The 23843-nt window shown below is 46.6% G+C and overlaps 1 protein-coding gene across 1 annotated transcript in view; it reads left to right on the top strand.

Annotated features, from left to right (window-relative positions):
• Positions 1–23843, top strand: part of CCDC87 (coiled-coil domain containing 87) — a 71454-nt gene that overhangs the window by 27729 nt on the left and 19882 nt on the right. The window contains exons 12-14 of the mRNA XM_066591387.1: positions 7251–7367; positions 7970–8106; positions 17559–17673. Of these exons, the coding sequence (XP_066447484.1) occupies positions 7251–7367; positions 7970–8106; positions 17559–17673 (369 nt within the window). The remainder of the gene's footprint in view (positions 1–7250; positions 7368–7969; positions 8107–17558; positions 17674–23843) is intronic.

The following is a 23843-nucleotide window of genomic DNA, read 5'->3' as shown; positions in this document are numbered from 1 at the left end:
ACTTTGTCAGGTAGAAGTAGGGTCTCCATGAGACTGCACCATTGCATCATTCTTAATTGGCTGTCCTGCTGAGGTAAAAAACTGTCTGGCCTTCCATGTTGGGCCGTAATCATGAGCTATGCCAAATGCATACCGGGAGTCAGTGTAAATGTTTGCCGTCTTACCTGTGGCCACTCTGCACGCCTCAGCGAGGGCCTTTAGCTCCGCTTCTTGTACTGCGACATGCGGAGACATTCTGCTTTTTAGGACATCTTGTTGTGTAACCACCGTATATCCAGTGTGGAGTCGTCCATCACCCTGGGTACCATCTATAAAAAACAACTCAAAATATGCATTATTAACAAGGGCTTTCAGTAACTTTTTTTAAAACTTAAATTTTCTTGTTGCATCAATGCCTGACAATCAGGCTGATATTCTATTTCAAATAGATCAGAATCTTGTTGCAAAAAATTAAAAATTAAAAAATGACTTGCAAAAAATTTAAAAATGGCTGATTTGCAATACCTAAAATGGCTGATTTGCAATACCTAGATCACCTATGCCTTCTCCTCCCCCCCTTTAAACCAGGGTACTCAATTGGAACAATAGTAGCCGGGTTTAAGTTATTATAACATTGTAAAAAGATTTGATGGATGCAGATAAGGCCTGTAAAATGTTAGCACCAATAGCAGAAACATGAGTTACACCGGGGAAGAATAATCTACAAAACATCTACTAATATTTGAAATGTGAGATCCCTTTAAGTGAATTCATTATTAGTCTGTTCCTGCCTGCAATTTCTTATCAAATCTCAGACAGGAGAAAAAAAACAAAACAGGAAAGAAAACTAGCTGCTCAAAATTCTCCCCCCTCCCTTGTGCAGGAGGGATGAAACATTATTACGTACTATTACATCATCTAGCTCCACCCCTTCGATATTGGCACATTGCGTCCGTCTTCTCAACTTAATTTCAGCTTAACCGTCCACACGTCCACATCTCAACCAAGCAAAGTCCCATGCATGGGGTAGGACTTTTACCCCCAGTCAATTTCCACATCACACATTCCACGCAGCCCAAACACGGGTCACTAACTCTCATCCATCCATGCGCTCAAGTCTGCTCCGTCGCCCCCCTTTAAAGGTGTACCAGTCCATACAGATGCACGGACAAAAAAAGTTTGACAAACATACATACATCAGCTGAAAAACACCGAGGTGAGTGCTATAATTTTATAAAGTACATGATTCTATTGAGATGAGATTGTGAATGAGCGCTATCTATGACAAATTATGTGAAAAAAAGTTTGCTGATACATTCTATATTTCTTATCTACTGAAGCTATTATATGCTGTATTAAACGCTAAAGTATTTAGTTTCTGTAACCCTGAATTTGGAGTGAATTCTGAAAGCCCCCACTTTTTCAAAACAAATCTCTTATCTCTCCGCGACTATGAAACACAGTTTTAGCTCAAACTATTGAAAAAACATTTTGAAATCATAATTAACACATATGCTGGGACCTTGCAACATTCATTTTCAACCCCTGTATAAGTAAGAATATACATTAGAAATTACTATATTTCCCTGCCTACTAAGACAGTATAACTAATTAAATTCATTTCAATTCATTGCAAGCAAGCAAAGATATTAACCAAGGATGTTATTACATTTTCTCTCTCGCTGTTATCTTTCTGACCTTGGAAGGCTACACAGACTTTGCAGCTACATGTAAACAAACCCTTCTCCCCTAAGAGCAAGCTGTTAACTATTTGCACATACAGTATATATATATATACACACATATATCCACCTAGTATGGATTATACATATTATCTATTATCTATCTTGTATTATACACATTTCCATTTCTCTTTACCAACCAATCACATGCATTGTAACTTACTTATCGACTTGCTTGTACCTTATACTTCTCTCCCTTACCTAACTGCCAATATAACCTTCAATAGACACTCTCCTGACGCCCTCTTGATCACTTACTGTACTTTTCAACATTTCACTTACGGACACTTTCTTAAACAAATAATGTGTACATACGTAACTTACTCTGACTGTCTCTCTCTCCTAGCAAACCTTGGTCTTCCAAGGCACCTCTGGGTCCTAAAGACCTCCTTCCAAGACACCATTTTGTAATCTGCCATGCGGTCGGTGTCACACATTTTCATTAGATTTTTCTTACATTCTACAAATTCATCCACACGGCGGCAGCCCTTGAGGGGCTCTATCTTCTTTAATAAGATCTTACGCATATTACAACAACAAAAATAACAATAAAAATAACACGCTCCATAGAATGCATCCCTCTTAATTCTCAAATTGTCAGCCCCTTATATACCGGCAGAACAACCGAGGGTCCCTTCTCCTTATGGAACCAGCCCCCATAAAATGCATCTCTCTGAAATCAAATCGTTAGCCCCATATATAAGGCAAACCGACCAAGAGTCCCTTCTCTTATGAGGCCTTATCTCACAAAATGCATCCCTCTCTGCTAAACCATTAACAACTAACTAAACTAACCTGAGGGTCCCTTCTCTTGTGAGATCAAATGAAAAGTAAGAGAAAAAAAAAAAAAAAAAATTCTGCAGATACAACAAACAATCTCCACTATCGCTAAAACGCTACGGACTTCAAAGTACAAATAGACTACAGACTAATTTCTGGGTGAGCCATTGGTGCGCATATCACGGTCAGTGGTCCATGACGGCAAACCCGGAGCCCACACGAGTTACCGTGTAGAACTCTTAACCCAACCCGTCCGGTCACAAACCACAGATAGTCCATCCCGCTGCAAGACTTCGCAGTGTAAAACACAACATAAATATATGTTTGTCTTACCTGGAGTTCTAAGTGAGTTGATCAGGCTCGGTTTGCAGTAGGACGGTTTCTCTGTGACGTGGATCCGGGTGAATTGCGCTGTAAGCTCCGATTTTACCGCCGCACGTTCGGGCGCCATTTATGAGGGTTAAAATTCTAAGTGCAACACCAATCGGCCCACCCCACTTTCCCCGCTGCCGGCGGTAAGAAGAGACACCACACACAGGAGTCTGGTCTAGCTCCTCATACGGGAGAAAAAACTGCGCACTTTATTACAGATTACATGAGATCTTATACCCTCTGTCCCATCCCCACTATGGGGTGATGGGCTCATAATCATATATGGGCAGTCCGGATTTCCGCCTTAGACAGTGAGGCGCCTCTGGCTTATACAGAAAATCACGTATTCAATTAACTCCAGTACAAAGAATTACCCACACAATTCTAAGAAGTCCGGCCTAAGACAGTGAAAATTATGTACATTTGAACATCTTGATATCTTGTTTCTGGGAAAACGGCCAAGTACACGTGTCCTTCGTCCGATTCTTCTTTGCTGATACATTTTGTTCAAGCCTGGCAAGGCCTTGGCATATCTGATGTAAGGCGACCATATAAGTTTTTTCTCATTTGGAATTGAATAAAACTTGCATATAGGTATAAAAGCATAAAAAACACATATGGCAATATATATATATACCCTCACAGATGGGTAGGAGGAGAATCAGGAGAGAGCAGTGCTCTTTAGGCTGATGGAGTGAAGCATACTGATGAGGAGTTTGTGGTCAACAGTGTAAAATGCTGCAGAGAGATCGAGGAGGATCAATAGAGAGTAGTCACCTCCCAATTTGGCTGTTAGGAGGGCGTTTGACACCTTTGTAAGGGCGGTTTCTGTTGAGTGTTGGGGGCGGAAGACGAACTGTAGGGGGTCGAGAAGAGAGTTTTCTGATACATGACTTATAAGGCGAGAGTAAACCAGGCGTTCTAGTAGTTTGGGGATAAAGGGGAGGTTGGAGATGGGTCGGTAGTTGGCAGCATCAGTCGAGTCCAGAGTTGGTTTCTTTAGCAGTGGAGATATGATGGCATGTTTGAAAGAAGAGGGAAAAATGCCAGAGGTCAGAGAGAGGTTGAAAATAGTGGTTAGATGGGAGATAACCACCGGGGAGAGGGACCGGAGGAGATGTGAGGGGAGAGGGTCGCTAGCGCAGGTGGTGGGACGAGCAGAGGAAAACAATCTGGAGACTTCTTCCTCTGTCATTGTTCTGAGTACAGACAGTGAGCAGCGGCTGTTACTGACAAGACTAGGGTCAGGGCTAGTCTGAGATTGGGAAGTTATTTCCTGCTGGATGTCGTCGATTTTCTTTAGTAACATACTTGCATGAATGAAGAAATAATGTACCACTATTGGACCTGATGGGAATCAGAAGGCAGACCTTGTTGTTGTAAAGGTCTTAAGAATTCCTTTTTTTCTCTATTTATTTCTTATACACAATTATTTAATATGCATTGATTTTGTTCATCTAAATACAATAGATTTCCACTAGCAGATTCACATTTGCAATTCTTCCATGCAACTGCAGGTGGCAGTAGTAAGACATTAAACTATTTAATCTGAAATAAATGCTAATTTTAATGTGGGAAACTAGGGTGAAACCATTAGAGTCGACCATAACAAGATTTCACATCCCAGGTTTAATATTATAGATAGCACTCCCTAAAATGTTATCTGTAAATATTTCGCCCATAATCCTTATGTGTCTTACATTGCAATACATTTGCTATAACTGCTTGTATATATAAAGAGTCGCAGCACATGCTCTAGAATAGCAAAAAAAATCCACTATTTAGCTCTTTGATCCCCACAGATCCAGCGCAGATACTGTGGTGGTTCCCCGCTAGTCTTTGTTTAAGAGCTGCCTATGATGACATGCTGGAATGTGATTGCTGCAACCAGTGTACTTAGCAGTCATGTGCCATACTTACTGACACAAGACTGTTGAGGCCACTGATTGGCTGCAGACACCATGTGCTGGCAGCCTATAAACATAGATTAATGCGAAGGGAAATTTTGGGGGGTTGAGGGCCCACTAGGGCTAAATTGTAACCAATTCCACCACAACCTTTGCTATAAGCTGAAACCTACAGTTGAGTCCCCTTAAAAAGTACTGCTGCATGGTAACGCCTACTACTTGCAGCAAGTGTTACAGTCGTAACCCTGATATTTGTTCATAATTAGCAAGGCAGGATATTGTTTCTCTTAGACCGGTTTTGTCTAATATATTACACTCATTCACACTATATCGAGACTCTGATCTTTTTAATTCATTGCTGCCACGATTTATTTTACTACATATCAATAAAAGTTACTTTTTAAAGGGGTTCTGTCACTAGAAAAAAAATCAATATCTTCTCCTGGCTCTTGCAGTCCCCTCGGGTCACCTCACCTCCAACTGGTCGATTCTCCTGCTTCCTGCGATGAAGCGTCCATTAGCTGCAGTCTTCTTCCTGCCGGGCAGTGTATGCTACCTCACTAGTGAGGTAGCGTTCACAGCCTAACAGGGAGTGACAATCTATTGCCAAGACTGCGCATGCGTGCTGTCTCTGCAATAGTATATGAACTCTCAGAACGAGACAGTACGCATGCGCAGTCTCAGCAATAGCTCGGCATACCTTGCTAGGCAGTGAACGTTGCATCACTAGTGATGTAGCGTGTATTGCGCGGCAGGAAGAAGAATGCCGGCAATGAACGCATAATAACAAGAAGAAGTGGATTTGTGCAGCTTGCAGTGAGGTGACTTGGGGGACTGGAGAAGATCGGGGAGTAGAAGTAGGCTGGTTGGAGACATATAGGTAAGTATTGATTTTTGGTTTTTAATGACAAAACCCCTTTAAAGGGACTCAACTGTGGGTTTCACATTATGGCAAGGGCTGTGGTGGGATTGGTTATAAACAAAGACTGGCAGGTACCACCAAAGTGTCTGTGTTGGATCTGCTGGGGATTGAAGAGGTGAGAATTATTTTTTGTTATTTTAGAACATCTGATCCTGCTATTTTTTCCTCTAGGTGTCAGAAAACTTACTTAGGAAGATGTAGGGACTATGACTTCATGATCAGACTACACAAGGTTTTTAGTGTATTTACTAAAAATAATGTGTATCTATGTATGGAGGTTTGAGATAGTAGCAAAGCTAACAATTAGTAAGATCACTAGTAGTATAACTGAGTAGGTAAATTAAGCTAAAGTAGTAATAGTATAAGTATTAACTAACCTACGTAGGTAAAGTAGCTAACATACCTAAGTAGGTTGGTAGCTAACCTAAGTAGGTAAAATTAACTAAGTAGTATTAGTATAACACTATGCTTTAATTGACACTATTTTGGTTTAGTAGACACCGGACAGGGGGTATTTCTATCTGTTCCGTTGTATGTTGTTCAGAAAATAAAACAAAGAGTAAAGGCGTATCTTGACGGTGTAGTAAAAAATGCCTCACAAATAGACACATTCAGTTGTGCCACAATATGGTTGCAGTTTTTAACCACATGTAATCCACACTAAGGGGTCTCTTTACTTAGCTCAACAAGTTGATTTTTCTAACATCGCATTATGAAAGAGTCCTTCCATCCCAATTAAAAATAGACACCCACTTCTGAACCCTGTCCAGCTATCCTATATTCTTTTTAGTGTTTGGAGTCCAAAACTCAGTCCCATATACAACATGTGGTCTTACAAGGAATGTATAGAGTGGCATAGATAAGACTACATTTCCCAGAATGCAAATCACTAAAAAAAATCTCCATGAAAATATTGAGCTAGAAGGAATGTGAAGAGATTTTAGCTGAAACGGGTTCTACCAAAATTGAAAGCTATCCCCTATTTACAGAATAGGGGATAACATCCTGATCAAAGGGGTATTACCACTGACGCTCCCGACTGACACTCACTGTGGGGCTTGCTCCTTTACCTGCAATGACGTCACTGTGAGTGGAGCACTGGTTGAACATGCATGGTCAGCGCTCTAATCATTTCAATGGTGCTGTCGGAAATACCTTATCGGAGGCCACTCACATATCTCACAGTCCTATTGACAGTGAATGGAGCATTAGTGCGCTTGCACGATCAGTGCTCTACTCAGTCTCCTCCTCAATGTGGGGAGTGCAGTAACCCTGCAGTGAAGAGGATGAGGTACATGGGACCCCCATCCTTGAGACCGGCAGGGGTCTCAGCAGTTAGCCGCTACCCTGTTAATTTTGGTGCAACCCCTTTAACAGCTTGCAGAATTGTAAATGTGGAACATAGCGAGTGCCTGTATGTGTGTAGGGGAAGGTGGGGGTGTTGGGGGGGGGGGGAGGTTGACACCTGAAGACCTAGTTTTAGAAACCAAGTGCCATAGATTTTAATTTGTAAGTTTACAAGGTTGAAAATACAGATTTGTATTACAGATTGAGGCCTCTACTGTAAAGAAGTTGGATAGAAACTTGTATGTTGGACAAGAACTTAAAGAAGTTTATTCAGAACTCACTAAAAATATTTCCACCGATCACCTGAAGTTTGACCAGGTAATTAATTTACATGTTATTTGACAGCATAAACATCAGAAAACCAAGTATTATTTATCCATACCTCTAAACATCAAGGGGCATTGCAAAGGGATTGTGCAAAAATTATAGTTAGTCCCTATGTACAGGGAATTGGTGGAGGTCCAACCTCTGAGATGACCACTAATACTGAAAACAGGGAACCCTGGATATAGTTTTTGGCAGCTGACTTTTTTTTAAATCTGATTTTAAAAAAAAGATAACTGGTATCGCAACATAAATGGAGTGGACGACATACATGTGTGCCACCGCTCCATTGAGTACATGGACAGAGACTCGGTAATTTCCACCTCTTCAAATGAGGGGGTCAACTCCACGTCAGAATCTGCAGTTACATGTGGATTTCAATGCAGATTTTGGTGCCCATGCCCACCAAAATCCACAGTATACTTTCTACTACAAAAAATAATGCTTCATGTGAACATAGTCTTAGACTTCAAACATCAATTGTGTCTGCAGCAAGGTTCCTTGTGAAAGGAATTGCCAAACTTCCCTCCTTGCACCACTAGATTGTTTCTGTAGGTGCCAGGTCTGTCTGACATCTTCTGTACTTCACGTTTAAGGATTTAGACTCTGAACCCTATGCAACAAAATTGGATATCTCAATATGTGCAGCTTCGTCAACACTGACCAAGAAGACAAGTCAGCGTGTCATTAACAAGGAACTGGACGCTCTGGCTTTCGGTGATAAGTGTGAAAGGTATAATCTTCTGATATTTCTCTTCATATTCAGAAAGCAAACTATTCATTAAAACAAACCTCTCATTGTGACTTTTCATTTTGGTCATGTACAGGAAGATTCCTTAAAGCAACAAAACAATAACTTTAGTTCTTCACCCTTATAAATATCTGTTGGTAGAAGTGAGCACAGAGAATTTTAGGGAATTGCATTTGCACTTTCCACATGCCATTACTACAGTAAAATAAATCTTTAAAATATACACTCAGCTTTTAGGCTGCCTTTGCATGGACAAGAAAATCGCGTGAGATTTGAGCGTTGCGAGACGCACAAATATGAACCCCAATCTTTTGAATGGGGTCATACACATGAGCAATGTTTTACCGTATGGCACTGCGATGCAGGAAACAAATTGTGGCATGTTCTATCTTTGTGCATGCTCTTGCATCGCACCACCTATTCTCTTCAATGTGGATGGTGGCAGCATTGCACCACGTGCTAGGTGCACACGATGCGATACAAGGTCTCCCATTGAAAACAATGGGAGAAACTCTGCAACTTCCCTGCAGGGACGCCTTGCATCCCATGGGAATAAACATGTTGATGAGCGCGATATCATGCTTGCCTGTGTGAAGTTAGTCTAAAGAGTACTAGCACTTTCAGTCTGCAGCTCTCATTCTCTGTTCGCCGTTTTTGGCTCCTCTCGGGCAGCTGAAGCTAGCCCCATATTGCGCCATATGGGGCTGTCTTCAGCTGCCGAAAACGATAGGCGGAGCACAAGCTCTGCAGACTGCAGGTGCAGGTACTCCTTTAAAAAAATAATCTGTCACCAGGAAACTGGTATCTCAGCGGCCATCACATTGTTAAACAGCATCTGAATAGCTTTATAAACATTTGTGCCGTAAAAAAATGCAAGTAACATCTAGTCCAAATCCCACTTTATATCCAGCCTGCCCAAAATGCTAAATCGTTCTATGTGTTTCCGCTGCCTTCCGACGCATGCACAGTGAAGCGAGGTGTAGATACCATGACTTTACCAGTGCCCTGCACAGACGAGACAGCAGAGGCGTATGGAACGTGTGCAAGATTTCAGCGCTACATGCGCAGACGTATTCACAAAGGGAGTGGCAGCGAGAGGCAGAGGAGGCTGGCTTTTTACATGTGATGGTGGCGCCACCTCTTTGATTTGAGGTGGTGCATTAGCATATCTGATATAAAGTAGGATTTTGACTAGATGTTACTTACTGATGTCGAGGTACAGAATGTTTTATATTCCAGAGCTGCTGTCTGCTGAAACTAAAGGACAATTTGTTGGCATATGTATTGCTAACACTTTATGTTCAAATAAATTTTATTGCACATCGACAGCTTGGTCTCACTTGTAAATCACTTCAACCTTATCAAGACAAGCAGTGAAATAAACTTGGTACACCATTAGATATGTTTGCTTCAGAGTCTTATTATCGAGCAGAAGGTTAGCAGAGACGAGGGGACAGAAAACAGGGTATCATGGGGGATTAACGTTGCGCTTCCCCCAGTAATCCTAAAACATCTGGTTTGCATTAACTCCTTGTTGAGTATTTTCCCCTTCTCCCTTCTCTGTCTTGGTCTATGTTGCAGGACTGGGACAGTCTCCAGTCTCGTCTCGTCCTGTATTTCTGATTTGGACCTTTCTTTTGCTGTCGACATTAGTTTTACTTATTCTATGACACACAGTGGGGGGGAGTAGGGTAGGGAAGGAGGGAGGAGGAAAGAAGGGGACCGGGGGGGGGGGGGGGAGAGGAGAGATGTGTGGAGTTAAAGGTAGGTATGGCCGCGTGTGTTACGCCCAGGGGGTCTTTCTTACGATCTCACTGATCTGTAGAGCCTTGCTCTATCCATTTTCTGAGATTGTCCGTTCCCCTGAACGCAACCCACGGCTGCCAAAGCTTGTAGTAGGCATCCCATAGTTTGGGCTCGTCTGCCCCCAGCTCGTCGAATCTCATGAGAGTATGTAATTCTTCCACCCACATGCCCCTGGTTGGGGCGGTGGCTGAGCACCACAGTCTTGGAATGAGTCTTCTCATTGCTATTATAAAATGTTTTAATAGACTTGCTTTCGCCTCCCTCACGGAGCCCGGGAACAGTGAGAGCAGGGCAAGCTTGGGTGTCATCGTAATGTCCGAGTGATTGACTTGGTTGTACAGGGTTGTCACTTCTTTCCAGAGCTCGGCTACTGGCTGACATTCCCACCAAATATGTATCATGTTGCCTCTGCTCCCGCTGCATCTCCAGCATTCCGAGGAAACCTGGGGGAAGATCCTCTGCATTTGGTCAGGGGTTCTGTACCACCTTGAAACTATCTTATAGTTAAGGTCTTGAATTCTACCTGCCGTGGAGACCTTATGGGTCAGATTCCAGATCCTTCCCCAGTCCTCCTCTGTGAGGTTGTCCCCCAACTCCCGCTCCCAGGACTCCCTATACCTCAGGGCCTCGTCCCCCGTCTCCCGACCCAGCAGCATCTTGTATAGCTTAGAAATCATGTGCCTTTGGGTTGTGCCTGAAAGACATATTTGTTCAAACTCCGTAAGGGACGCTGTTAAATTCACTTTCGGCGTCAGCGAGCTCACAAAACCCCTTAACTGTAGGTATTGCAGCCAAAAACCTGGCTGTGGTGGAGCCTGGTCTAGAATCTCTGTCAAAGATTTCAATCCTGACTCTGTCACTACGTCTCTTAATCTGGGGGTTGGTGTAGCCGGGAGGGACAGGAGACCCGTCCTATTTTTGGTGGTTTCAAATAAGGGATTTGCAGTAAGCGGTGTTAGCGGCCCGGGAACCGTGACCAGGCCGGTGCGAGATGCGAAGCCCGCCCATGTCGTAAACAATTGGAGACTGAAGGGGGAAATATTAGGAATATATTTTATCCACCTGGTTGGTATCCAGGGGGCTCCGTATAGGCCATCCGTCTCCCCCGCGTGCTCTATTTCCACCCATAGCCTTGAACTCCTGTTTTTAATAATGTCAAGGGCACAGTTTGCTATGTTGGCTTTATGGTATAACGAGAAGTCTGGTAGGCCCAGGCCTCCCTTTTCTTTTTCCCTCGTCAGTATGGAGTGGCGCAGTCGTGGTTTGCACCCCTTCCATACAAAGTTAATGATCAGGGATCTAATTTTTTTGAAAAATACTCTTGGGAGGCCTATTGGAATGGTTTGGCAAATGTATAGAAATCTGGGTAGCACGTCCATTTTTACCGCATTAATTCGCCCATTCCATGAGATGTAGAGGGGGTTCCATTTACCCAAATCCTTCTCCAGGCCCTCGACGAATGGGATGAAGTTTAATTTATAGGCTGCCGTAGGCTCTGCTGAAATATTTATTCCTAGATATTTTAAGTGCGAGTCGACCCACCGAAAGGGGAATACTGACTTCAGATGCGAGACCTCGGCCTGCGGGAGTGTTATGTTCAGGGCCTCTGATTTCTGTGCATTGATTTTGTAGTTATTAATTCTCCCGAATTTCTCGAATTCCTTTAAGAGCACAGGCATGCCGATTCGGGGGTTAGACAGGTATAGCAGCAGATCATCGGCGAATAATGCCATTTTATGTTCTGAGGTGCCAACCCTGAAGCCCTTTATTGAGTCGTTGCTGCGGATAGCGTTCGCTAGGGTCTCCATAGTAAGAATATAGAGAAAGGGGGAGAGGGGGCACCCCTGTCTCGTCCCGTTGCTCACTCTGAGCGTGCCGGACAACGTCCCGTTCACCCTGATTCTCGCGGTCGGGTCCTGATAAAGTGCCATGATCCACTGGAGCATCCGTGGGCCCAGTCCGATTTTCTCTAGTGTGGCAGAGAGGAAGGTCCAACTCACCCTGTCAAAAGCCTTCTCTGCATCGATCGACAGGAGGCATAGTGGGGTGTTAGTCGATTTGGCCCTAGCTATTAGGGACATTGTTTTGATAGTGTTGTCCCTTGCCTCTCTGCCAGGGACAAATCCAACCTGTTCCAAGTGAATCAGCTTAGGAATTTGGTTTTGTAGTCTGATTGCTATTAATTTAGCAAACATCTTGAGATCGACGTTTATCAGTGAGATTGGCCTGTAACTCCCGCAGGCCGAGGGGTCCTTACCCGGTTTAAGTATAACTGTGATGTGGGCCTTCAGAGCCTGCTTGGGGAACGGGTGGCCTTTGTTTACCGCGTTAAATGCGTCTAAAACTATTGGGACAAGTTCTTCCGCAAATAATTTATAGAATCTGGCTGTATATCCATCTGGGCCCGGGCTCTTATTTACTTTCAGATTTTGGATTATATCAGTCAGTTCTGGGGATGTGAAGTCCTGCTCCAGGGCCTCGGCCTCTGTTGGTGCCAGGCTCTTAGGTGCATATTCAGAGAAGTAGGTATCAATCTCGTTTTTGAGGGTCTGATGTGGAGTATGTGTCTCTATCGGGATGTTGTAGAGTTTATCATAGAAGGATTTAAATTCCTCCAGTATATCCTTGGTGTTGTGTACTACTTGGCCTCTGGCGGATTGAATTTTAGGGATATATGTTTGGGGGGACCTGGGATGAAGGGTCCTAGCCAGGTGCGCACCACATTTGTCCCTGTATTCAAAGGACCCTTTTCTGATTTTGTCCCTGAGGGCCAGGGAGCGCTGGTCCAGTATCTCTAAGATCTGTTGGCGGACCATCGAGATTTCCGCCCGCAGTGTTTCGTTTTGCTGTCTTTTGTTAGTGTTCTCTTTGGCCCTCAGGGTAGCCAGTAGCCCTGTCAAAGTGGCTGCTCTCTCTTTTTTAATCCTGGTTCCCTGGGAAATCAGCACGCCCCTTAGTAAACACTTGAGGGCTTCCCATTTTATTGGTGCCGGGGTCTGGTCTGCTTGGTGGGTCTCCTTAAAAGTTTCAATTTCTTTTCTGAGTATTGATACGCATAAGGGGTCTTTTAGGAGGTTGTCGTTGAGTCTCCAGGACTGACATCTAGGTGTGGATCCCCATCCCGCTAAACCCCCAAAGACCGGGGCATGATCCGACCACAGCAGGTCCCCATGTGAACATGAAGGGGAACTATCTAAGAGGCTGTGTGAGATCATAAGGTAATCTATCCTACTGTAGGAGTTGTGAGCCGCTGAGTGGAACGTGTAATCCCGGGTGTCTGGATGTAGTGTTCTCCAGAGATCTATTAAGTGTAATGCATCTAGCTTTTTTTTGAGTGCCCTGATTGCTGCCCGGGAGACGGAGGACTTACCCGATGAAGTGTCCACCGCGGGGTCCATTGCCACGTTAAGGTCTCCGCCTAGGATTATTCTCGATCCGTCCGCGAATTTGGCTAGGGCGGTCAGCACTCTCATCGCCGCAGGAACTTGGTTCTGGTTGGGGAGATAGATATTAGCAAAGGTGGTCACTGTACCCATTATTTCAACCTTGAGAAAAATATATCTGCCCCCTGGGTCAATAAAGGAATCAACTGGCTGGTATTGAAGCGTCCTATGTAGAGCAATGGAAACCCCTCCCGCCTTTCTCAGAGGGTCGGGACTATGGAGCCACTTGGGGTAGTACGATGAGGAGCATGTTGGCACGCTCCCCTCCCTGAAATGCGTCTCCTGTATCATAGCTACCATTACTCTTTTTCTGTGGAGGTGATATAGGAGCTGTCATCTCTTCTGTGGGCTGTTTAGCCCCTTGGTATTGTGGGTGCAAAACGTTAAATTCGCCATTTAAGCCTGGAGACCGGGGTGGATGCGTATCTCCCATCTCTCCTCAGGTGGGTTAGGGGTGGGGAAAGGTAGAAAGGGGTGACACAAAAGGGAGCGACACATCGGGAAAAACCAAATAGGGAATAGACACGTAACTTAAGAACAAACAACATCTGGTAGAGGGCCGCAAGCGGTCCCTTAGAACTAGTGGTCCGCCTATACAAGGCAGAAAACAACAGCTTAAATTAGCTGTCAGCCCTATGTGGGAGTGTGGAGGCCAAGGAAGGGTGGGCTCCCTCCCGCCTCTCAACCCCGTCGAGAATGTATCCCGGGTGTAGGAACCGGGATCGTTAAACATATGAGTGGGCGTTCCCAGACCCGGCTACGTCAAATTCGTCCCCCCTGCTAGTAAGGTCTTGTGGCATGTTCATCCTGTACAGGCGCATTTGGGGGAGGGGGGGAAAGGAGTTATAGGTATAGTAGAAGTATATGCGTGAAAAGAGGAGAAACAAGACAGTATGAGATTATAGAATAGAAGTGGCTGCGTCCCGGTCACTCTGCCGCTCCGCTTCTGGCGTCTTCATTTCCCCCCTGGCGTTGGTCTCTGCGTCGTCGTCTGGATCTCGGGGGCACCGGTATCCACGTGTTTCTTGGGGGTGGCACCGGAAGGGAGCACGATGTTGGCCAATCTGGTAGTCGGACTGGGGGTAATTCCAGAGTTCCCAAGAAATGTGGTAAGTCTCCCAGTCCTCGGAATGTTGCTGCCCTGCCATTCTTAGAAGCATGTAGTTGGAAGGGGAAACCCCAGCGATAGGTAATCCCCCTATCCTGGAGGATGGTCAGCAACGGTTTCAATGCTCTGCGCAGCTGCAAAGTTCGGCGCGAGAGGTCCGGAAGAATCAGGATCTGGGTACCCTTGAAGGACAAGTCTTTGATGACTCGTATTTTTTGTAGGATTAAGTCCTTATCTTTGTAGAAATGTATTCGGCAGATCACATCTCTGGGTCTGCTAGGGTCTGAGGATTTCGGGCCGAGTGACCTGTGAATTCTATCTATTTCCAGTAGGGCGGACTCCGGTCGCTTTAATATATTATTGAAGAATGACTGGGCCCAGCCTTCCAGTTGTGGTGGTTCAACTTCTTCCGTAAGGCCTCTTATCCGTAAGTTATTTCTCCGATGCCGGTTTTCTAGGTCATCGAGGTGCGTGTAGAGATCTAGTATCTGCTGGGAGTGTAGGTGTAGCTCTTGATCATGCGCCTCGAGCGTTTCTGTGACCTTCTCCTGGGCCTCCTCTACTGCCTCTACTCTCTGGCCTATTTGTCGGATCTCCTGCTGGAGAGACGCTACGTCCTTCTTACGTGCGGCCTCGAGTTGCTGGAAAAGGGTATCAATGTGATTCTGCGTCGGTAGGGCCCTTAGATGACTTTTCCAGTCCCAGTCCTCACCCACTTCTGATTCAAGGGTTTGGTTGTTGGGTTCGCTCTGGGCTAGGTATCTGAAGTTTGATCGTCCTGTTCTGTTACCGGCGTTGTCTGCGCTGCCTGTCACAATATTCTGTTTGCTGGCTTGCGGCTCGGTAGTCTTGGGTTTGGCTGCGCTTTGCACATCGGTCTGTGTGTATCTTCTCTGTCCCGCGCTTCTTTGTGGTAGCGGGGCGCTGTGATATGGTTGTACTGGTGGGCCAGTCTCTGACTCGGGCTGGTGGTCATCTGTGGGTTCTTTGGAAGGGGCTCTGGGTCCTAGGAGTTGCTCTGGCGAGCCGTGTATCAGAGGGAGGCTGGACCGCGGGAGAGCCCGATCCGGTTGCGGCACAGGGGGTGTTGATGCATTCTTGGCCCGGTTACTGGACTCGTTCTGCACGCTTGGCCTCTGTGATGACTTAGTTGTTGTTGTGGCCTGCTCGTCGGCCAGCCTAGTCTTTCCTTGTGCTGTTCTTTTTTGTTGCTGAGGAGAGCTCGGTCTTGGCTGACTTGTGTCTGTGTCCGGCATGTTTATGTGCGGGCTGTGCGTAAGGCCCTTAGGGGTGTCTCCTTGCCGGGAGGGCGGCTCTGGGGAGCTGGATGTTGGTGGGGAGCTGTTCTGCCTTGAGAGGCTGATTTCCTGTGGGGGGTGCTTGCCAGCCTGTCCTGCATCTTGCTGGGGGGACTCGTCCTGCCTCACTGGGTGCTGTACGTCCCTTTCATTTGGCTGTACCCCCTTGCTGGGCTTGTTGCCTGTGTGGGTCGTTGCCCTTTTCCCCTGCTCCACTGGGGGCTCTTCTGCTGGGGGTGGTTGACGGGCTCTCCCCTTTTCCTGGGCTGCTTTTCCTGGCCCCTTTTCCCCTGCTGGGTGCTGTAAGTCTGCCTGTGGGGGGGCTATCTGGGCCGCAGGTGGCTCTGTTTCTGAGCTGGTGGAGTCTCCCCTTATCCCTGGGGCTGGCTCATTAATCCCCCCTGCTGCTCTCACCTCCTCCTCTGCTGTAGCGCCCTCAGCGCTTGCTGCTCCTCCTCCCCCCTCCGTTGAGCTGCTGCTGCCGGCGGGTACCGGCGGTCCGCCGTCCGCCGGTAGTGTCGTGCCGTCACTTCCTCTCTGTGGTATGTGGTGGTGATCGGGGTCTCCCGCTGGGCCGACCAGGCTTCGGGATTCTCCCCGGGCTCCAGCCGGCTGATTGCTGTCTGATGCAGGGCTGTGTTGCCGCTCCGGAAGTGGAGCGGGCGCCATCTTGGGTGCGCGCTCCCGGGACTCTGCTCCCGCTGTTCTTCGCAGCAGGGTCGCGATGCTTCTCCTGGAGTCGTCTGAGGAGGTTGGTGTGACTCCTCTCTTCTTCCCCTTCGCCATTGTTGCGGATTGCCGGGTCTGGGTCCTCCACGTGTCGGCTAGATGGGGCTGGATGCGGGAGCCGAGCTGAGGCACGTCTCACTCCTCCATTAGCTGGCCACGCCCCCCCTTGCTAACACTTTAGCTAGGATTTTATAATGCAATGTATCAGAATGCTGTACAGTGTCTAATGTTAAGATATTATCTCCTGTAATGCAAATCACCAAAGTCACTGAAAAAGTAGGGTATATTGAACACTGTGCTCAGCAGTCTGCAATGGTGAATGCATCTGTAGATATTATTAGGATAAGGCATGGCTCAAAGTTGTATGTGTACTTGTATTGAGAAGAGATAAATCTTTGCGTGAAGTGTTTGGTCTAAACTCTATCTTAAAGGGCCATTCCAGTGAAAATACATTTTTCCATGCCTGTTCCGCCCCTCACCTGATTGTGTGTCACACTCTGGATGTCTCCTCTATGTATTGCAGCTACTTCTCAGCAGTGCCGCCCCTGTCTGATGCTTATCAGACACCATCTCGATTCTGAGATTTTTTTTACTTTTAATCAATCCCATGATGCAGCAGACAGCATTAGTTAAGGTATACCATTTTTGCCTGGAAGGGGGACAGTTTTATTACCATTACCTTCTATATTCACCTGAATAAGCTACAGACCATAAGGATACAGTCAGGAGGATTATAACTGTGTGCCAGGAGCTGTGTGATCATCAGTGCCTGTGTCCCCTTTTTTGTGGTAGTTCCATTTTACAGCATCACACAGACTGAGAAATTGATTAGAAAATGAATCCATAACTGCCAAGGAAAAAGAGGCCAGGAGATACAGATAGAAAGAAATAACTAACCAAGGTAGCACTAGCCCACTTATATATACTGGGGGGGGGGGGGGGGGGGGTACATAATGAATGAATAAAAGAAAATCACTGGAGTGGTCCTTTAATTAATAGAATACGAACATATAATAATTATGTCTAATATTGTCTTTTTATGTAATAAAGTGTGGTCCAGCACATACCTACTGACAAAGATGCTTCCCGAATTTGTAATTCCTGGCTTGTTTGGTGGAAGTCTATTGTTAACACTGATGACTACATGACCTATATATCCACACAGGTACAGTAAAAACGTTTTAGAAAAGCTTTCAAAGTATTAGAATTGTGCCAACTATCTGTGCTCAGATAGACAGAAACAATAGTTATACTAAGGATGCATTGTAAACAGCCGAGGAGAGAGAGAAGAGAAGTGGGAGGGAGTTTAGCAGTCACGCTAAACTCCCTGACACCTCCCTTCTCTGGCCGCTGTCATTGGCTCCCATAGGAGTCTATGGCAGCAGCTGTAGTCTGGCCAGGAAAATAGTTCCAGGACTATCTTTCCTGCCTGGCGTAAAAGCGCCCGACCAGGCGCTTTTACGCTGCGGGAATACACCTGTTTGATGTGATGCATTTTTAGCCAGTTCATCAGATGGTAGCGTATATCGGCCAGCTGTGAAAATGGCAGCCAATATACGCTTGTGTGAATAAGCCCTTACCAGTATGAAACCAGAATTAACTAATATCTTAGGTATATATTAAAGAAGGTGCATTCACATAGGCGAGAAAATCGTGCGGGTTTTGTGTGTTGCGAGATGTCTGAAAATGCACCCTATTATTTGTAATGTGTGTACCTACACAGGCAATTTTTGCTCAGAGCAACATCCTATCTTTCTGCGTTTTGCGTTTTTTTAAATCTCCCATATTTCCCTATGGAGCCTCTTTTTTATTGCATCGCAAAGCACAAACATGCGATTTTTGTGTGATGTGCTTTTAACAAGCCCTATTTAGAAAGCCCTATTGACTTTTGCGCTAAAAAATCGTGTGAGAAAATCGCAAGTAGCAGTGATGTTTTTGAAAGAAAAAAGCAGCGCTGCCGCTCAAATCGCGGGAAAAAGTTGAAATTTTCCCACTATTTTCTCATGGCGATATCGCGATCCCCAGTTTGAAGGAGCCCTCGTAGCGCAGGAAAAAGAACACATCTTGAATTCATTAGTCTTATTAGCCATTTCAATTGGTGCTTTTTTCCCCCTTTGGTGCAGGCAGATGCACAAATGCCTTACGTGTGGAAGAAGTACAGTACAATACACTGATGCATGTGCAAAAAACGCAATGTTCATTCTGCAAATACACGGCGCTCATGAGCATGCAAATATGCATACGCTCGTGGGAAGCTGGTCTTAAAAAGATGGTACCGTCTAATCCAGAATGGAAGTCACACAATGAAAAAGTATGTGCGCCAGAGTGCTGGCACAGAGGAGTAGGAACAGGTGCCAAAATATTAAATGCCTTAGAACTAGAGATGAGCGAACGTACTCGTTTCGAGTAATTACTCGATCGAGCACCGCGATTTTCGAGTACTTCCGTACTCGGGTGAAAAGATTCGGGGGGCGCCGGGGGGTGGGGGGAGGCGTGGCGGAGCGGGGGGTAGCAGCGGGGAACAGAGGGAAGCCCTCTCTCTCTCCCTCTCCCCCTCACTCCCCACTGCAACCCCCCACTCACCCACGGCGCCCCCGAATCTTTTCGCCCGAGTACGGAAGTACTCGAAAATCGCGGCGCTCGGGCGAAAAAGGGGCGTGGCCGAGTAGGTTTGCTCATCTCTAATTAGAACACATACAAAAATAAGTATTTTGTCAAAACAGTCACCTGAAAGGGTTAATTGAACATGATAGTAAAATAAAAAACCCAAAACAGAGAAATCCAACATCAAGGAAGCTGGTGTGAGTGATAGGGGTATCACTCACACCATATCATACAAAGCAATTCCGGAGAATTCTTACACATACAAACAACAGAAGAATACATAGCAGGCATAATATAACACTCAGTTATATGTACATCACTGCAATTATCAGACTTCCTAGGAGAATTACATCACATTAGCAATCCCACGCAATAGTAAAGATCAGAGGATGACTACTTGTGGTTAACAATTTGAGAGATGAATGTTTGTTCATACATGAAAATTGATTTTAAACTTTGAATATCGTCATACACTTCTTATTAAAACAGCTGTGAAGTGTTCACTTAAGGGTAATTATATCAACACGTTTCTGCTGCCTTCTCCGCTCCCACTGTGCATTGCTGTCTGGTGACAGGCATCCAACAAAGTTTACAATATTAACATTCTGTCTGAATGGGGAAGAAAATATCATATAACTAAATGCAGCACAAGATACGTGAAGCAAAGTGCTTCCAAAGATATGTATTCAACATTTTATGTAAACTTGGGGCTCTTATACACTTGTCATTCAGTACATGAAGTCTTCACAGTAACTTCAGCCTCTATAGGAGGGGCACAGCTAAAGGCGCCTCGGCCCAGGTGTAGAAGTTCAGCTTCGGCCCCCAACTGCTCCCCCTCAGCTACTTCGCCTGTGTTCCGCCCCCAAAAATATAATTATATATATATATATATATATATATATAGTTATTAGAGATGAGCGAGCACCAAAATGCTCGGGTGCTCGTTACTCGGGACGAAATTTTCGCGATGCTCGAGGGTTTGTTTCGAGTAACGAACCCCATTGAAGTCAATGGGCGACCCGAGCATTTTTGTATTTCGCCGATGCTCGCTAAGGTTTCCTTGTGTGAAAATCTGGGTAATTCAAGAAAGTGATGGGAACGACACAGCAACGGATAGGGCAAGCGAGGGGCTACATGTTGGGCTGCATCTCAAGTTCACAGGTCCCACTATTAAGCCACAATAGCGGCAAGAGTGGGCCCCCCCCCCCCTCCCAAAAACTTTTACTTCTGAAAAGCCCTCATTAGCATGGCATACCTTTGCTAAGCACCACACTACCTCCAACAAAGCACAATCACTGCCTGCATGACACTCCACTGCCACTTCTCCTGGGTTACATGCTGCCCAACCGCCCCCCCTCCCCCCACAGCGCACACCAAAGTGTCCCTGCGCAGCCTTCAGCTGCCCTAATGCCTCACCACCCTCATGTCTATTTAGAAGTGCGTCTGCCATGAGGAGGAACCGCAGGCACACACTGCAGAGGTTGGCACGGCTAGGCAGCGACCCTCTTTAAAAGTGGCGGGGCGATAGCCCACAATGCTGTACAGAAGCAATGAGAAATAGAATCCTGTGCCACCACCATCAGGAGCTGCACACGTGGGCATAGCAATGGGGAACCTATGTGTCACACACTATTCATTCTGTCAAGGTGTCTCTGCATGCCCCAGTCAGACTGGTAATATGTACCTTAACAGTAACCGCGTTGGTGGTAATGTGGTGGTGACTGCGGACCTAGTAGCGCGGTTTTATTTTGTTGGTTTTCGGAATGTGGCCAGGATTAAGTGGGCCGTGGCGGGGGGATGGTGGGGGGTCTCTCTTGTAGTGTCGGTAAAGGTGAAATTCTTGGACTGCCACCAGACGAACCAATGCAAAGGCATTTGCCAAGAATGTTTGTTTTCCCTGTTGGAGGAGGAGGGGGATGTTTTTGAGGCACTACGTGTCCTCTACACGTGTCCGTGGTTATATGCACCTTTACAGTAACCGCGTTGGTGGGAAATGGCCTCGCCGCCATCATGTCTTTGGGAAGCCTCTGTTTCCACACCCCAGAGACATACCATTAGCAGCGGTATAGGCAGAGCCCAGAATTCGTAACATTTCAGCCGTAGCATTTAGGACAGGCCCCACTAACATATCACTAGCAGCATTATAGCGGGAGCGCAGTCTTCGTTCCATGTCAGCAATAGTAGCACTCAAGACAGGCCCCACTAACATATCACTAGCAGCATTATAGCGGGAGCGCAGTCTTCGTTCCATGTCAGCAATAGTAGCACTCAAGACAGGCCCCAGTAACAATTCCGAAGCAGCATTATAGCGGGAGCGCAGTCTTCGTTCCATGTCAGCAATAGTAGCACTCAAGACAGGCCCCAGTAACAATTCCGAAGCAGCAGTATAGCAGGAGCGCAGTCTTCGTTCCATGTCAGCAATAGTAGCACTCAAGACAGGCCCCAGTAACAATTCCGAAGCAGCATTATAGCGGGAGCGCAGTCTTCGTTCCATGTCAGCAATAGTACCACTCAAGACAGGCCCCAGTAACAATTCCGAAGCAGCAGTATAGTGGGAGCGCAGTCTTCGTTCCATTTCAGTAGCTGCAGTATAGCCAAGGCCCAAGTTACATTTATGTAGCTAAAGTGTAGGCCAACCCCACACACACTTCTGTACCATGAGTGCAGGTGAAGAACATACAAATTGCTATGATTACACTGTAGGTGAGGGCCCCAAAAAATTGGTGTACCAACAGTACTAATGTACCTCAGTAAAAATTGGCCATGCCCAACCAAGATGGCAGGTGAAACCCATTAATCGCTTTGGTTAATGTGGCTTAAGTGGTAACTAGGCCTGGAGGCAGCCCAGTTTAACGAAAAATTGGTTCAAGTTAAAGTTTCAACGCTTTTAAGAGCATTGAAACATATAAAAATTGTTTCGAAAAATTAGATGAGTGAGCCTTGTGGCCCTAAGAAAAATTGCCCGTTCAGCGTGATTACCTGAGGTTTCAGGAGGAGGAGCAGGAGGAGGAGGATGAATATTAGACACAGATTGATGAAGCAGAAATGTCCCCGTTTTGGATGGTGAGAGAGAACGTAGCTTCCATCCGCGGGTGCATAATACGTATTGCTTACGTATCGCTGCTGTCCGCTGGTGGAGAAGAGAAGTCTGGGGAAATCCAGGCTTTGTTCATCTTGATGAGTGTTAGCCTGTCGGCACTGTCGGTTGACAGGCGGGTACGCTTATCTGTGATGATTCCCCCAGCCGCACTAAACACCCTCTCCGACAAGACGCTAGCCGCAGGACAAGCAAGCACCTCCAGGGCATACAGCGCTAGTTCAGGCCACGTGTCCAGCTTCGACACCCAGTAGTTGTAGGGGGCAGAGGCGTCACCGAGGATGGTCGTGCGATCGGCTACGTACTCCCTCACCATCCTTTTACAGTGCTCCCGCCGACTCAGCCTTGACTGGGGAGCGGTGACACAGTCTTGCTGGGGAGCCATAAAGCTGGCCAGGCCCTTAAAGACTGTTGCACTGTCTGGGCTGTACATGCTGCTCGATCTACGCACCTCCCCTGCTACCTGGCCCTCGGAACTGCGCCTTCTGCCACTAGCGCTGTCGGATGGGAATTTTACCATCAGCTTGTCCGCCAGGGTCCTGTGGTATAGCAACACTCTCGAACCCCTTTCCTCTTCGGGAATGAGACTGGGAAGGTTCTCCTTATAGCGTGGGTCGAGCAGTGTGTACACCCAGTAATCCGTAGTGGCCAGAATGCGTTGAATGCGAGGGTCACGAGAAAGGCATCCTAACATGAAGTCAGCCATGTGTGCCAGGGTACCTGTACGCAACACATGGCTGTCCGCACTAGGAAGATCACTTTCAGGATCCTCCTCCTCCTCCTCCTCCTCCTCAGGCCATACACGCTGAAATGATGACAGGCAAGCAGCATGGGTACCGTCAGCAGTGGGCCAAGCTGTCTCTTCCCCCTCCTCCTGATCCTCCTCCTCCTCCTCCTCCTCCTCCTGAACGCGCTGAGATATAGACAGGAGGGTGCTCTGACTATCCAGCGACATACTGTCTTCCCCCGGCTCTGTTTCTGAGCGCAAAGTGGCTGCCTTTATGGTTTGCAGGGAACTTCTCAAGATGCATAGCAGAGGAATGGTGACGCTAATGATTGCAGCATCGCCGCTCACCACCTGGGTAGACTGCTCAAAGTTTCGAAGGACCTGGCAGATGTCTGCCAACCAGGCCCACTCTTCTGAAAATAATTGAGGAGGCTGACTCCCACTGCGCTGCCCATGTTGGAGTTGGTATTCCACTATAGCTCTACGCTGCTCATAGAGCCTAGCCAACATGTGGAGCGTAGAGTTCCACCGTGTGGGCACGTCGCACAGCAGTCGGTGCACTGGCAGATTAAACCAATGTTGCAGGGTGCGCAGGGTGGCAGCGTCCGTGTGGGACTTGCGGAAATGTGCGCAGAGCCGGCGCACCTTTACGAGCAGGTCTGACAAGCGTGGGTAGCTTTTCAGAAAGCGCTGAACCACCAAATTAAAGACGTGGGCCAGGCATGGCACGTGCGTGAGGCTGCCGAGCTGCAGAGCCGCCACCAGGTTACGGCCGTTGTCACACACGACCATGCCCGGTTGGAGGCTCAGCGGCGCAAGCCAATGGTCCGTCTGCTCTGTCAGACCCTGCAGCAACTCGTGGGCCGTGTGCCTCCTATCTCCTAAGCTGAGTAGTTTCAGCACGGCC

The sequence above is a fragment of the Eleutherodactylus coqui genome, chromosome 2 (assembly GCF_035609145.1).
Source record: "Eleutherodactylus coqui strain aEleCoq1 chromosome 2, aEleCoq1.hap1, whole genome shotgun sequence".
In the NCBI taxonomy this organism is placed as follows: Eukaryota; Metazoa; Chordata; class Amphibia; order Anura; family Eleutherodactylidae; genus Eleutherodactylus; species Eleutherodactylus coqui.
Note: the sequence above shows the minus strand (reverse complement) of the source record. Positions and strands in the feature narration are given on the sequence as shown.